This window comes from Salvelinus alpinus, chromosome 36 (assembly GCF_045679555.1).
Source record: "Salvelinus alpinus chromosome 36, SLU_Salpinus.1, whole genome shotgun sequence".
Lineage (NCBI taxonomy): Eukaryota > Metazoa > Chordata > Actinopteri > Salmoniformes > Salmonidae > Salvelinus > Salvelinus alpinus.
Window position 1 is genome coordinate 15,310,873 of NC_092121.1, and position 13,250 is coordinate 15,324,122.

Sequence of the window (13,250 nt, forward strand, 5' to 3'; positions counted from 1 at the left end):
GAGTCAGGGAACAATCAATTCTCCGTATTCGCGCTAGTATGCAAAGTGGGCGGTTCTTGAGGGGCATTCTCGCTCTATGATTGGTCAAAGACTGCTCCCTGACTTTTCTGTTTCCGCTTTTCATACGCACGCCCAGTTACTACTCTCACTGAATAATGATAATAATGGTCAAGATGGCTACTTCAGATGCCTCCTTGCGGTAGCTACCGAACAATTTAATTGAAACAACTAAAACTACTCTTCCTCGTGATTTAAAGGACCCGGAGCTAACCTGGGAGGTGCAGAAGATACCACTGTGTGGGTTAAGTCATTTTATTACCTGATATAGCTAGATGGTAAACTAACGTTAGTTGTTGAACATTCCCAATTTTAGATAGCAAGCTACAGTAACGTTAGTAAAGTGAAGTCTCGTCCTCCCTTGTGTGTTCGTACCTAGGGGCTCTGTGACGGTCAGCATCAAATGGCCGAACCGAGAAAAGTACCGTTTGTCACAATCTATTCTTTTAACAACAATGCACCGCCTTCTGAATCCAAGAAACGCCGCCGGGAAGATGAGGCCGAAATCAGTTTGGGGGAAGATGGAGGAGGTGGAAGTGCAGCAACCAGGCCAGGAGGTGGTACTGGTGCTAGTCCATTCGGTATCGTGAAAGCCGGTGACGGGGATTCAGCGGAAACAAAACGTGTAACAGTGCGCTTGAACCTCTCCTTGCCTGAACCCAGCGAACGGGGATCTGCTGAATTCAACTACAGTGAACTTGTTCAATCTACTCAGGTAAAGACGTGAAATCAGTCAAGGCTACAAGTGATAACACAGCAGGTTGGGCCGGTGAACGCGTAGGCAGCTTGAAGTGTAAGCTCTCGAGGCTATGGTGCTGTTGTCAACAAGAGCGATGTTGGCCAACGGTAGCTACAATATTCTTAGATATGATGTAAGCATGCCATCTTCATGTAGGCTATAACGTTATTCTAATTTTCATATGAATGTTTATATTACCGTTATAAATTATATAATATGCTAATGACACCTATTTCCCATCTTGCTGGAGGTACAACTTTTAAGATTACATTTTAAGCTACTAAGAATCCACAGTTGTACCCATTTTACCTACTCTCATTTCCTGACATGCCTGATTGTCTCTTGAAGGTGAAGAAGCCTCCTGCTCCAGGACCTCCTAAAGGCCTGATGCCAGCCCTGGACCCCAACGACCCCTTTGCAGACAACGAGACGGAGAGAAGAGAAGTAGAGGCGCTCGCCAAGAAATTTGAGAGCAAATATGTAGGTCCCTTTACTCTGTGGTGGAAACAAATAGGTCTACACATAGATCAAATAGATTGATTTAGTTGCATTTGCATTGTATATTTTCACCTAGTCAACTGTAATTGTTTGTTTCCTCTAGTCACAGGCCAATACAGGGAAAAAGAAGAGGAAGGACAGGGTGCAGGATCTCATCGACATTGGTTTTGGCTACGATGAGACTGACCCATTCATTGATAACTCTGAGGCTGTATGTACCCTCTGTCTGCTCATATACTGCAGAATCCTTCCTTTGTGAACAGACTCATGTAAACAAGCATCAACATATGCTTTAACATATTTGCACTTTACCCCTAGCTCCTGTATCATAGATCCTTTTTCATTAACACATTGCATTCCTCTCCCCCATACTTGCTTATTAGTTTATCTGCTGTTTGTAACCTGTTATACCATGGCATTGTTGAATAGTCTTTCCTGATTGGCTTGACGGGCATTCTAGAGCGGGCATTATTTCCCTATAATGCCCGGTATATCAGCACAGTAGAATTCAATAGCTACAGTTCATTCTTACATGTTCTATGTTTGAGCTGCAAAAGTTGAGTTGAGAACATTATTGGCATTGTTGAATTTCATTTTCATAATCGCAAGCTGTTTGTTTGGTTACTAAGGCAACTACTGTAGCTACTATATCTAGTAAACTTGCTAGCTACTTCAGTGGATGTTGAAGGAATTTTAACTGTAAATATGTTAAATTATAGCCATGGTATAAAAGGGAAAATCAACTCGGAAAATAATGCAACTCCATGGAAGGTTAGTTCCACTCCGCTAGCGTGTAGTCGAACACACCTTCCATGTTGTTTATTATTTTCCAGAGAATACATAGCCCCTTGTTGATTATCCCTTAGCTACTTTCTTCCCCTCAGTATGATGAGCTGGTGCCAGCCTCCCTCAACACTAAGCTGGGAGGGTTCTACATCAACACTGGCACCCTGCAGTTCAGAGCAGCTTCCGAGTCAGAGGGAGAGGACTTCAAGGTGGGTTACACACACACACCTTTTCAATATATGAACAAATGTTATTCAGTGTTAAACTCTATTTCTATATCATGTGACAAGCTCAGTTTTTGTTCCTCCTGTCTGTAGAAGTTGAAAGATGGTGAGGAGCGTGTGATAAAGAAGCGAATGAAAAAGCAAGATGGCAGTAACATGGATGAGAAAAAGCCCAGGAAGATCAGGATGCCAAAGCAAGGGTGAGCAATGTTCTACATCTGTTGTGCCACTTCGGAAGTTAACTGATGTATAAGCTCATATGATGTATGAACTTATTGCCTGACTTTGACTTGAGTAGTGTGCTTCGTAGTTATGCTATATGTCTATGGCTTGTAACAAGCTCCATGTAGCAACGCAACGGTCCTATGTTATCTTTCAGAGCATCTGGCCTGAATGTCCACCGGCCAGAGAAGAAGAAGCGGAAGAAGTTGATGAAGGACTCTCTGAATCTGGCTGCCATGCTCCGCCGCTTCACGCGGGAGAAGGAGGAGAACCGCAAGAAGAACCCCGGTCTGCCCCGTGGCCAGCACAATGCCAACAGTGCCCTGCTCAACGCACACCCTAAACCCAGCGACATCAGCATGGCCGACCTGGCCAACGACCCTGCCATGATGTCACTGCTGGGCTCAGCCAATAACAACGACATGCTGCAGGACATGATGGGCGACCTGGACTTTGGGTTGCTGGACTCTCCTCAGCCCTCCAGCCCTGCGCAGGGGGAGAACGGTGCTCCGGGTAGGGTCCAGGGTAGGGTCCAGGGGGCACAAGGAGGTCTCCTGCCCCCTCCTCCTCTGCCTAATGGACTGCCTGCCCCTCTCAGTAAGCGCATTGAGGACCTCCGAGTGGTAAGTGACTGACATCTTCAATCAAATCCAGCTGCAGATATATTTCATATTTAGAGATATTTTGGGTCTTAAGTCAGTTTCTTTATTTTATTTGTAGGGTCTAAAGGCCCTCACTGCTCGTTGAAAACGTTCAAGCACATTACACGGAGTGCATAGATTCCCCCCCCCCCCCCCCCAAAAAAAAACGAAAAGTGATGATTGTCACCATTTTGATATTTCCTTCCTTAAAGAGACCAGAGTAACACATGCATTCTCTCAGGGGCACAAGTAGGAGTGAGAAGTAGAGGTTGCTGTGGCAACAAGAGAGCAGTGATGTTCTTTGAGGGAGACGATGAGGGGAAAACAAGTGCCAACTCTCTGACAGAACGGTGAGGGTGAAGGGAAAGGGCAAGGGGAATATCAGGAAGAGGAGAGAAAGGTAGTGGAGGCAGGGAGGAGAGGAGGCCAAGAGCGAGAGGTACTGTAACGAAGGTACTGAGGTACTGTTCTTCAAAAAGAAAGGCTTAGACGACAAGGTGAGGCTTAGAGGAGTGAAAGGGCAGGTGATTGATTGATTTGCATTACATTTCAGTGTCCATTTGAGCATAATATATTTTGTTTTAGAGAATGTCTGAAATTGAATTATTCTCCAACGAACAGGCTTCTCATCACTTTGATCAAGAGGGCAGGAAAAAGTTCTTCACGCTGGACATGAACAACATCCTACTGGAGTGAGTCTCTGCTCTGAGCTCTTTACAACAGAACAAACCGTCTTTCCTCCCCTGTCCATCTCTCTGCATGTGTTAGTCAGTGTTTATCTTAATGTCTAACCCTCTTCCTCTGTGTGTTGGTCAGTATTGAGTTGCAGGTCCAGGAGCAGCCGGCAGCAGTGCGCTCTTCAGTCTACTCCCATCTCGAGGCCTTTGTGCCCTGCAACAAGGAGGCTCTGCTCAAACGCCTAAAGAAACTCAGCCTCAATATCCAGGTGTGTATGTATGCACTAAAATGTTTGACGTTTTATGTGTATGTTTGTGTGTGCACATAATATGCCTGTTCTTGTCTTCTATCTAATTGTAGATTGTTTGTTAACGGAGTGTGTGGCGTGAGTGTCATCTGGTGTGCGTGATTGTAACCTTTTCCATCTTCTGTCATACAGGACGACCGTCTGCGTGCCCCACTACTGAAGCTGAAGCTGGCTGTGTGCAGCGTGATGCCAGAGCAGATCGCCAGATACAACATGGACTGCATCGCCAAAGTGGCCAAGTAAGGCCTTCTCCTTTCTTCTCCTGCATTCTGTTCACCTCTTATTTCCTCTCATACCTCTCCTTTTGTCCCTTGCTGTCTATTTTTCCACTCCTCGTCCAATATTCTCTCTGGGTTGTGTATTTACAGACAGCAGTCAGAAGAGGGGGAAAAGAACGGGTCAGAAGAGGAGGATGAGGAGAAGCCTGGGAAGAGAGTGATGGGACCTCGCAAGAAGTTTGTCTGGGATGAGAAGCTCAGGTGAGCTCTCATTTGTGAATTTAACGTCATACAATTATGTTATACAGGTGTTTTGGTTTAGTGTAGTGATGGGACTTTCGGCTCTTTTTACTGACTCCGATCTTTTCGACTCGTTCAGTCAAATTAATGAATCTTTCGACTCATTTTGTTCATTTGAGTCAGTAATGCCCAGAGCATGCAGGACCCCGGTGAACGATAACTAAAAACTAGAAATAGTCATAATTCTACAAGCCTCTCGTTCATAGGTCGTTCACCGTAAGGGGCTTATTGGAGATGTCGTTTGTGACAGACTTATATAATGGTGCTTTAAACGATGTATATTTGTTGATTGCTAGGCATACAAATACGATTATTTCTTGGTACATTTGAAACAAAGTCTAGTTGTGGCCGCAACCGGACACGATTGTAAACGACTCTTGACGGAATGCATTGCTTGAGTGGTGTGAGGGTGATAAGCACAATATCGTTTGCAGTTCACGATGATTCAAGTTTGTTGAGCAGAAGCTGTGTATCTTTTGGTTCTACAAAGCTGTGTCCATCATAGCATTCATTCTTGCACCATGCAATCGTTTATTAGTTCTAAACATGTCTTTTTTCTTTTCTATGCTGCCTGCAGCATGATCTATTTTACCTGCGCTCATATGACGAACAGTTGTTGGTCGGAGCACATCTCCGGAGTGACAGAGGGAGTGCGTATTAATCCTGCTGTAGAATTAAATGCAGCCAGCAAGTCAAACCAATGACTAAAATTAACGAGTCACCCAGAAAAGCGAATCATGACTCTCGAGTCAGTAAAAAGAGTTGTCCAAAAAGAACGAATCATTTTCCAACAGTGGAGCTGAAATTGTAATGCATAGTTGGTGGAACATGTTGGTCTGTAGGATGTTGCTGTGTAACCTGGTGAGGGTGAAGCTGGGCTGCTATGAGCTGGAGGGCCAGAGCTCCCAGTCTCCAGAGGACTATCTCAAGGCCTTCATGGAGACTGAGGTGAAACCACTGTGGCCCAAGGGCTGGATGCAGGGCAGGTCAGTGTGTGCGTTTGCATAAAAGTATACAATTTGACCATTTAACCTAGTTTGCATTTCACCACACCACATGGGGCGGCAGTGGTTAGAGCTTTGGGCCAGTAACCAAAAGGTTGCTGGATCAAATCCATGAGCTGACAAGGTAAAAATCTGTCGTTCTGCCCCTGAACAAGGCAGTTAACCCACTGTTCCCTGGTAGGCCGTCATTGTAAATAAGAATTTGACTGACTTGCCTAGTTGAATAAATAAAAAATAATAATAAAATAAAAAAAATCTCTCCACGTTCCTCTCCTCCTCAGGATGCTATTCAAAGAGAGCCTCATGGTTCATTGTCACCTTACTGGCAATCCGTGAGTCATTACTTTGATATACTTTACTTAAATATAGTGATTTTTAAGAACACTGGTGTTCTTAATTATGCACTATTTTTCCTTTTGATTTCACTGTTATCCAGAGCCAAGAAAAAGATGGTTCCTACTCCCAAGTCTAAACCCAAGGTTAGTGTTTTGCAGTCTGATTCACTGCTTGCATGCTTGTCATTTCAATACCATTGTTGTTTGAATAGTTTTAGATCACACTAATTGTTTGCTCTTTCTATCTCCTATGTTGTTTGGTGATCCAGGAGGGTAGTTGGGTCCAGAGATCCACCCCCTCAGTTGGTGCGACCCCCTCCCCTGCTGCCCCAGTGGCCTGCCGGCCCTCCCAGTCCCCCGCTGAGACCATCTGTCTGCTGGACTCCCTGGATGAAGAGCTGACCGCCCCCGCCCTGGACTCCATCTCCCAGGCCCTGGCCCTCCTCAGCAACGCAGCCAAGGGCCTGGTCCAAGGGGACAGTCCCCCCTCCCCTGATAGGCCCAAGACTGCCCTGTCCTCCCTCCACGCCTCACCTCTCCTCCAGAAGCACAAGAAGAGCACCATCAACACACCCAGCTCCAACACACCTCTTTACGTCTCTACCTCCTCCCCCTCCCCTCTCTCTCGGCCTCCCACCGTCTCCCCTTCTCCGTCCTCAGCGAGGAGCGAGGGGTTGGGGTCGATGAAGGGTGGAGGTGCCCTGGCTCAGGCTCACAGACAATCAGTGCTGAGCAGTCAGAGGCTTGCTGGGACGGCACTGAGTAAAGCAAACGCTCCCGGCTCTCACTCCCAGCCTAAGCCACGGCCGCCCCCCAATCAGAAGGGCTTTGGCAGCAATAATACTAAAGCCAACAACGGTGACACCCCTCTCCCCTCCCCTTCTCCCTCCTTCTCCCACTCTCTCTCAGGAGCCCAAGCTCAGCAGCAGTCCAACTTCATCACCCCCATGCAGGCCACTCTCACCAAGTCCTCCCACAGCAGCACCTCACCCATCATCAAACTCACCCCTCGCCTCCCCATCCCCTTAACGCCCACCACCTTCTCCTCACCCTCCCCCAATCCCAGGCCTCAGGCAGCTTCCAGTATGCACCAGTACTCCTCCAAAAGCCCAGCAGGGTTCCGTCCACCTTTCTCAGGTGCTCCGGGAGGGCCAGCCAAACTGGTCCAGGGCAGCTACACCCCTCCAGGAGGGCAGAAGACCCCCTCTCAGATCATCAGCAGCAGCGCCAACACCAGCCTTACCAACACCTCATCCATCAGCAAGCATTCGGGATCCAGTCCCTCCCCTACCACAGCCTCAGCCAATCAGCGACAAAGGCTGGCAGGTGGAACCATTCAGGGGGCTAAGCCTATTAAATCGGTCTCCACACAGTCTGTCTCTTCTCCATTGCCACAGGTAAGTGAGAAGTAAGAGATGGTAGCTAGGTGGGACACAGTCATGGTGCAGCAAATGTTCAAAATTAGTTTATTGTCTACTGTGTGGTTTGTGTTGTCTGTGTATTTATGTGTTTGTATATGTTGTCTGTTGGTCTGGGTCTATATTTCTAATTAAAAATTGGGTGGTTCGAGCCCTGAATGCTGAAAGCCGTGGTGTATCAGACCTTATACCACGAGAATGACAAAACATTTATTTTTACTGCTCTAATTACGTTGGTAACCAGTTAATAATAGCTATAAGTCACCTCCAGGGGGTTATGCTGTATCGCCAATATACCACGGCTAAGGGCTGTATCCAGGCACCTCCGCGTTGCGTCGTGCGTAAGAACAGCCCGTAGCTATAATATATTGGCCATATACCACACCCCCCCCGGGCCTTATTGCTTAATTATATGCTTTTGTTCTCCAGGTGTCCTCAGCCAGCAGCAGTCTTCTTGGCTCTGCTCCATCTCTCCCACTGGGCTTTGGGATGTTGGGGGGGCTGGTTCCCGTCTCCCTGCCCTTCCAGTTTCCTTCACTCTTAAACCTGCCCCCATTAGGGGGCACAGCTGGCTCCAGCACCGGGGCCAGCGGCTCCTCAGCCAGCAACAGCTCAGCATTCTCCCTGACCCAGAGTGAGTGACACAGCCAGTCCACAGAAACAAGAAAAAACTGAAAAATGTACAGTGCTTTCGGGAAGTATTCAGACCCCCTCACTTTTCCACATTTTGTTACATTACAGCCTTAATCTACACACAATACCCCATAATGAAAACAGGTTTTTAGAAATGTTTGCAAATGTATTAAAAATAAAAATGAACTTAAGTATTCAGACTCAATTGATCTCAGGTGCATCCTGTTTCCCTTTAATTATCCTTGAGATGTTTGTACAACTTGATTGGAGCCCACCTGTGGTAAATTCAATTGATTGGACATGATTTGGAAAGGCACCAACCTGTCTATATAAGGTCCCACAGTTGACAGTGCATGTCAGAGCCAAAAACAAGCCATGAGGTCGAAGGAATTGTCCGTAGATTATTTTGAGGCACAGATCTGGGGAAGGCTACCAAAAAATGTCTGCAGCATTTTGAAGGTCCCCAAGAACACAGTGACCTCCATTCTTAAACGTAAGAAGTTTGGAACCACCAAGACCCTTCCTAGAGCTGGCCGCCCGGCCAAACTGAGCAATCGGGGGAGATGGGCCTTGGTCGGGGAGGTGACCAAGAACCCGATTGTCACTGACAGAGCTCCAGAGTTGCTTTGTGGATATGGGAGAACCTTCCAGAAGGACAACCATCTCTGCAGCACTCCACCAATCAGGTCTTTATGGTAGAGTGCCCAGACAGAAGCCACTCCTCAGTAAAAGGCACGACAGCCCACTTGGAGTATGCCAAAAGGCACCTAAAGAACTCTTTGGCCTGAATGTCAAGCGTCACATCTGGAAAAAAACCAAGCACCACTCATCACCTGGCCAATACCATCCCTATGGGGAATCATGGTCGTGGCAGCATTGTCCTGTTCTGATGTTTTTCAGCGGCAGGGACTGGGAGACTAGTCAGGATCGATGGAAAGATGAACAGAGCAAAGTACAGAGAGATCCTTGATAAAAACCTACTCCAGAGCGCTCAGGACCTCCGACTGTAGCGTCATACCCAAGAAGACTAAGCTGTAATCGCTGGTAAAGGTGCTTCAACAAAATACTGAGTGGCGTTTCAGTTTTTTTCGCAAACATTTCTAAAAACCTGTATTTGCCTTATCGTTATAAGGGGGGGTGATTTAATCAATTTTAGAATAAGGCTGTAACGTAGCAGAAGTTGAATGTAGAACAGCTGATCGAGATGGGGTTGCTTTAGTCTGTGTGTATGTTGATGTCTGGGTATGTCTATAGTTTGTTTTTGTGTATTTTATGTTGTTGGACCATTGTGTTAAATCCCCATGCTGTGTCTGGAAGCCTGCAATGTTTTTCTCCATTGTCTGACATTCTCCCATATTGTTTCTTTGGTTCATCCCTCGTTTCTCCCCTTCTGCCTTTTCTTTAAAATGTTGTTCTTCCATTAATCTCCTGTGCTTTTACATCCATTTACTATTTGACCTGGCTCATCTCTTTTCCTTTCAACCCGTTTCTTCTGTCTTGCTTCCCATTCCCCTTGTTTCGTCTACACTGCCTTTCCTATCTCACCATGCCCTTGACCTACACTCTCCTGTGTGTCTCCTCCTCCCTCCCATGTCCTACTGTCTCTCCTCAGATCTGTTAAAGAGTCTCCAGTCAGGGTCTCAGGTTGCTCTGCCTCCTCACTTACAGCTCGCTTTCTCAGGTAAAATCTGCCCTCCCTGTGACACCGCTCTCTCCTTTCAGCCCGCTGTCACTTCAAATGTCCCCAAGAAGAAAAAAAGACATCTTCCCTGTCTGACCCTCTGTAGTCTCTGTGCATGCCTGTCGCTTTCGTCATGTCGGTGGTTGTCATTTGTGTTATGTTTAAATATTTGTTTTTGTTTCCTATCAATATTTCAAGAACTCTACTCTTCCTGTCCAGATGTCAATCAAACCCAAGGAGGGGATGTGAAGAGGAAGTCTCTTTGACCACGCCTGTTTGGAACACTGAGGACAACCACTATGATAGGACAGCTATCAGGACAAATCAGGAACTAGGACAACTTTGAATGACTAACAGAAGCTGCCCAAACACAGGATGGGCCTGAAATGGGGAATTGGACCCTCTCGATAATCTTCCGGCTGTTACTTATTTTTTAAACAGCAATTTGATAATTGTTTTAATATTGTAAATTGTAAGGCTTAATGACAAGTTTGTTTTTGTCATGTTTACAGAACAGACCTTTATCACTGTGGTAGAATGAATAGGGAGTGGGAGAATGAATGAGAGGTTGGTTTGTGTGTGTGAATGCACTATTTAGCGTCAGTGTGCAAATTTGTTTGTGTAACCCTCCCTCTCTGATACCTGGGTTAGTGTGTCTATTTGGTGGTGCTTTTTCAATATAATTATCTAGACCTGTAAGAAATGTTACTAAATGTTGAATTTGTTTAGGGACCGGAGCTGTATTTTTTTTGCTGTACATAACTCCACCAAATTCAATAAAACAAGCCATGAACTATGCAGGATTATAACAAAATGGTATATTGGTGACTTTATGGTCATCAGCACAGGTACTTCTGTTCCCTCATGTCTTGTGCCTTCACTCACTTTCATGAAGTACTACACTCCATAACTTTTATAAAAATGGAAAACAAGCCAATAACATCCACATAGTGAAAGGTTAAAGTATATCAATATTGGCTCTTAAAATCCACAAATGGTCAGCATTGCAAAGAAACACTTTACCATGCTACCTGGAGTCTGATTAATCAAAAGTTTATTTGATGGGTAACAAACCGGAGACACTACCTGACAGTTGCTTATCCAAAGCAGCCCAAAAGGTCAAATGAATCTGCACAACTTTCTGTGCCGCCACCAGACTGAGGTTGAAACAGCACAGAGGTTCTTTAGGTTTCTGGGTCCAGACAAAGCCAACACCCAAGGCACAACATACAGGTCAATGGGCGGTGCTTATAATTTAGCAGACATCAAATGCCATATCTCAAACAAACTCAGAAACTTACTCATGACAATCCTGACAGCATAACCCTTAAATAATCAAGCAGGACCAGTAATGTACTCCAATACAATCCCAAAAGCCTTTTTAACTCCACATCAAAATGCTATTGCCCCACAAGCTGACATTCATTTAAACCCAAAAAGAAAACAGGAAAAACAAGATTAAACATTAAATAGGTGATCACTTCTACAGCTGTAAAGAGTCTGGCAGTATGCAGAAGGTTTGATGGCTGTCCCAATCCCTGTTGGTTTTTCTTTCTAAAGGTCCTCCAGAGTCTATTTGACCAGGGGCCTGGTTTTGTCATCATCACCACACTGGTGGGCTTTATACTTTTTCACCTCTGCCATGTATTTTGTCCAGGCATCCCCCTTGCCCTCCATCTGGAAAACAGAATAAATAATTAGACAATGGCTTAGAGGACACAAGTGGCATTTCATGAAGACAATGTCATGACAAAACGATCAGGAAAAAATATTTCTTGAACCTCAGGATCCACTTTCTGTTTCTTCGCAACCATGCCAGTCTTGAGGGCCAATTTAGAGCCACCTCTGCGCTTCCCCACCTGGGTTAGGGGATAGAAGACTGAAACCGTTATACGAGCCCTTGCGGGTGGACTGCCAATGATGGAGACTACACAAGACGAGAGAACACAGAACAAGCCTATTATCACGGGAAACATTCCTGAAGTCTTGAGTAGCTAATGAATGCTTTCCAATGTCTAGACCTGATGTTGATCTCAGGTTACTTGTTGGTGACACTGCAGTGCATCTCCACGTGTGAATGTATCCCTTTATGGTGATGTAAATATTCACAAAAAATATTCACTAACGTGAGCTGTGTGTGGTGAAAAAACTAAATGTTTGTAATTTGTTAATTGAGACATTGCCATTGGCTACAATCTCTAGCTAACAACTGCCAAACCCCTTACAAAGCTGGTCACACTCGGAGTCTTCTTTTCCTGTGTCGACTGTCCTTCGTCAGCAGTACTTTTATCACCACATCCTTGGTCCATTTCTTTTTTCCTTTTTTCTTCCTCCATTTTTTTCTTGAACATCTCCATAAAGCTTCCATCATTAGCAAATGTATTGGCCGCTGCTGCTTTGCTGACTCCCGGTGCAGGACTGGCTGGCGACCCCGGGCTGTTACTGCTCGAATCGCTGCTGTTTTGATGTCTTCTGTTGTATCCACGCTTCGGATCCATGTTAGCTTTTTTTCCAGGTAGAAGGGCTCAGTTCCTTTAGTCCTTTCTGCAACTAGTGGTGTGCTCTCTGGTCGTTTTGTGTCAACACAAACTAAAGCCGGCTAGCTACTTGACAAAAAAATGCTATCTGTGACAGACTCCACCCGAACCCCGAACTAAGCAAAAAACTTCGAGGCAAAGGCGCTAGCATACGAAGCCATCTAATAAAAAACGTGGAAATCCATAAATCAATCGGAGCGACACTTGTCCGCCTCCCAGCGAGCTAGCACGTCCTCGCGCCGAAAAAAAACGCAGACTTGTTGTTGGAGGCTAGCTACCGTTAGCCCCGTCAGCGTTGTAGTTGCTAGCTATTCGAAAAATGTCAACTACTAATGACCAAACAATTGTGTCACGAGTAGCTAAACTATTGCAAAACACAAATCAACCACATTAGCTATATATAATAATATATTTTTTCAAACGACTCTCAAAGTGAAGTATATTACTGATATATTGGCTACATTTGTCCAGATGTGATTTTCTTTCACTTGTTATCGGCCATGTTGAATTTCGTTTTATCATTTACGTCAGCACGTCAATCTTCTTATTCTATGGTATTATGGCGGTCCGCAAACATTCGTTAGAGGTGCATGACGCCACCTACCGTGTGGGCTGTGTCTTACTGTTCTGGAGTGTGAATTCATTACAGGGGAGGATAAAGGGAAGAAAAATTGCCCTACGAACTAACCCTTCACCCATTAAAACCTCCCTACTATTCCACTACTTGGCCCTATCTTTTTATTTAACCTTTATTTCATTAGGGTGTCATACTTGGGGCTCCCGAGTGGCGCCGCGGTCTAAGACACTGCATCTCAGTGCTTGAGGGATCAATACAGACACCCTGTGATTGGGTGGCGCACAATTGGCCCAGCGTTGTCAGGGTTTGGCTGGTGTAGGTCGTCACTGTAAATAAGAATTTGTTCTTAACTGACTAGCCTAGTGATATAAAGGTATTGAATACTGAGACCAAGG

At 45.5% G+C, this 13,250-nt stretch overlaps 2 protein-coding genes across 6 annotated transcripts; one reads left to right on the forward strand and one right to left on the reverse strand.

Moving 5' to 3' along the window:
• Nucleotides 1–140: 140 nt before the first annotated feature.
• On the forward strand, nt 141–10,539 carry LOC139565218 (ubinuclein-2-like). 5 transcript variants are annotated; one of them, XM_071385384.1, is made up of 18 exons: nt 141–297; nt 437–772; nt 1,145–1,276; nt 1,398–1,505; nt 2,179–2,289; nt 2,398–2,504; nt 2,684–3,149; nt 3,789–3,859; nt 3,984–4,113; nt 4,285–4,391; nt 4,521–4,631; nt 5,513–5,656; nt 5,956–6,006; nt 6,111–6,153; nt 6,279–7,406; nt 7,857–8,061; nt 9,673–9,741; nt 9,940–10,539. In XM_071385384.1, exons 2-18 carry the CDS (start codon nt 461–463, stop codon nt 10,005–10,007), a joined length of 3,363 nt encoding a protein of 1,120 aa, XP_071241485.1. In that variant the 5' UTR covers nt 141–297; nt 437–460; the 3' UTR covers nt 10,008–10,539. The 5 variants fall into 5 exon arrangements, with proteins under 5 accessions (XP_071241485.1, XP_071241486.1, XP_071241484.1 ...); XM_071385385.1 differs by having other exon boundaries at nt 9,961–10,539; XM_071385383.1 differs by having other exon boundaries at nt 9,673–10,539.
• A 239-nt stretch (nt 10,540–10,778) lies between these two features.
• LOC139565219 (telomerase RNA component interacting RNase-like) lies at nt 10,779–12,902 on the reverse strand. The gene is made up of 3 exons (XM_071385389.1): nt 11,967–12,902; nt 11,523–11,600; nt 10,779–11,418 (listed from the first exon to the last, which is right to left on the reverse strand). Exons 1-3 carry the CDS (start codon nt 12,237–12,239, stop codon nt 11,314–11,316), a joined length of 456 nt encoding a protein of 151 aa, XP_071241490.1. The 5' UTR covers nt 12,240–12,902; the 3' UTR covers nt 10,779–11,313.
• Nucleotides 12,903–13,250: the final 348 nt, after the last annotated feature.

Bases quoted from the DNA above. Each gene is read 5' to 3' on its own strand.
- LOC139565218 (XM_071385383.1), top strand. From the start codon at position 461: ATGGCCGAACCGAGAAAAGTACCGTTTGTCACAATCTATTCTTTTAAC. The intron at 6,007-6,110 runs GTGAGTCATTAC...ACTGTTATCCAG, and splicing joins TGTCACCTTACTGGCAATCC to AGCCAAGAAAAAGATGGTTC. The intron at 7,407-7,856 runs GTAAGTGAGAAG...TTTGTTCTCCAG, and splicing joins TCTCTTCTCCATTGCCACAG to GTGTCCTCAGCCAGCAGCAG.
- LOC139565219 (XM_071385389.1), bottom strand. From the start codon at position 12,239: ATGGATCCGAAGCGTGGATACAACAGAAGACATCAAAACAGCAGCGAT. The intron at 11,601-11,966 runs GTAAGGGGTTTG...CCCCTAACCCAG, and splicing joins CTCCGAGTGTGACCAGCTTT to GTGGGGAAGCGCAGAGGTGG. The intron at 11,419-11,522 runs GTTCAAGAAATA...TCTGTTTTCCAG, and splicing joins AACAGAAAGTGGATCCTGAG to ATGGAGGGCAAGGGGGATGC.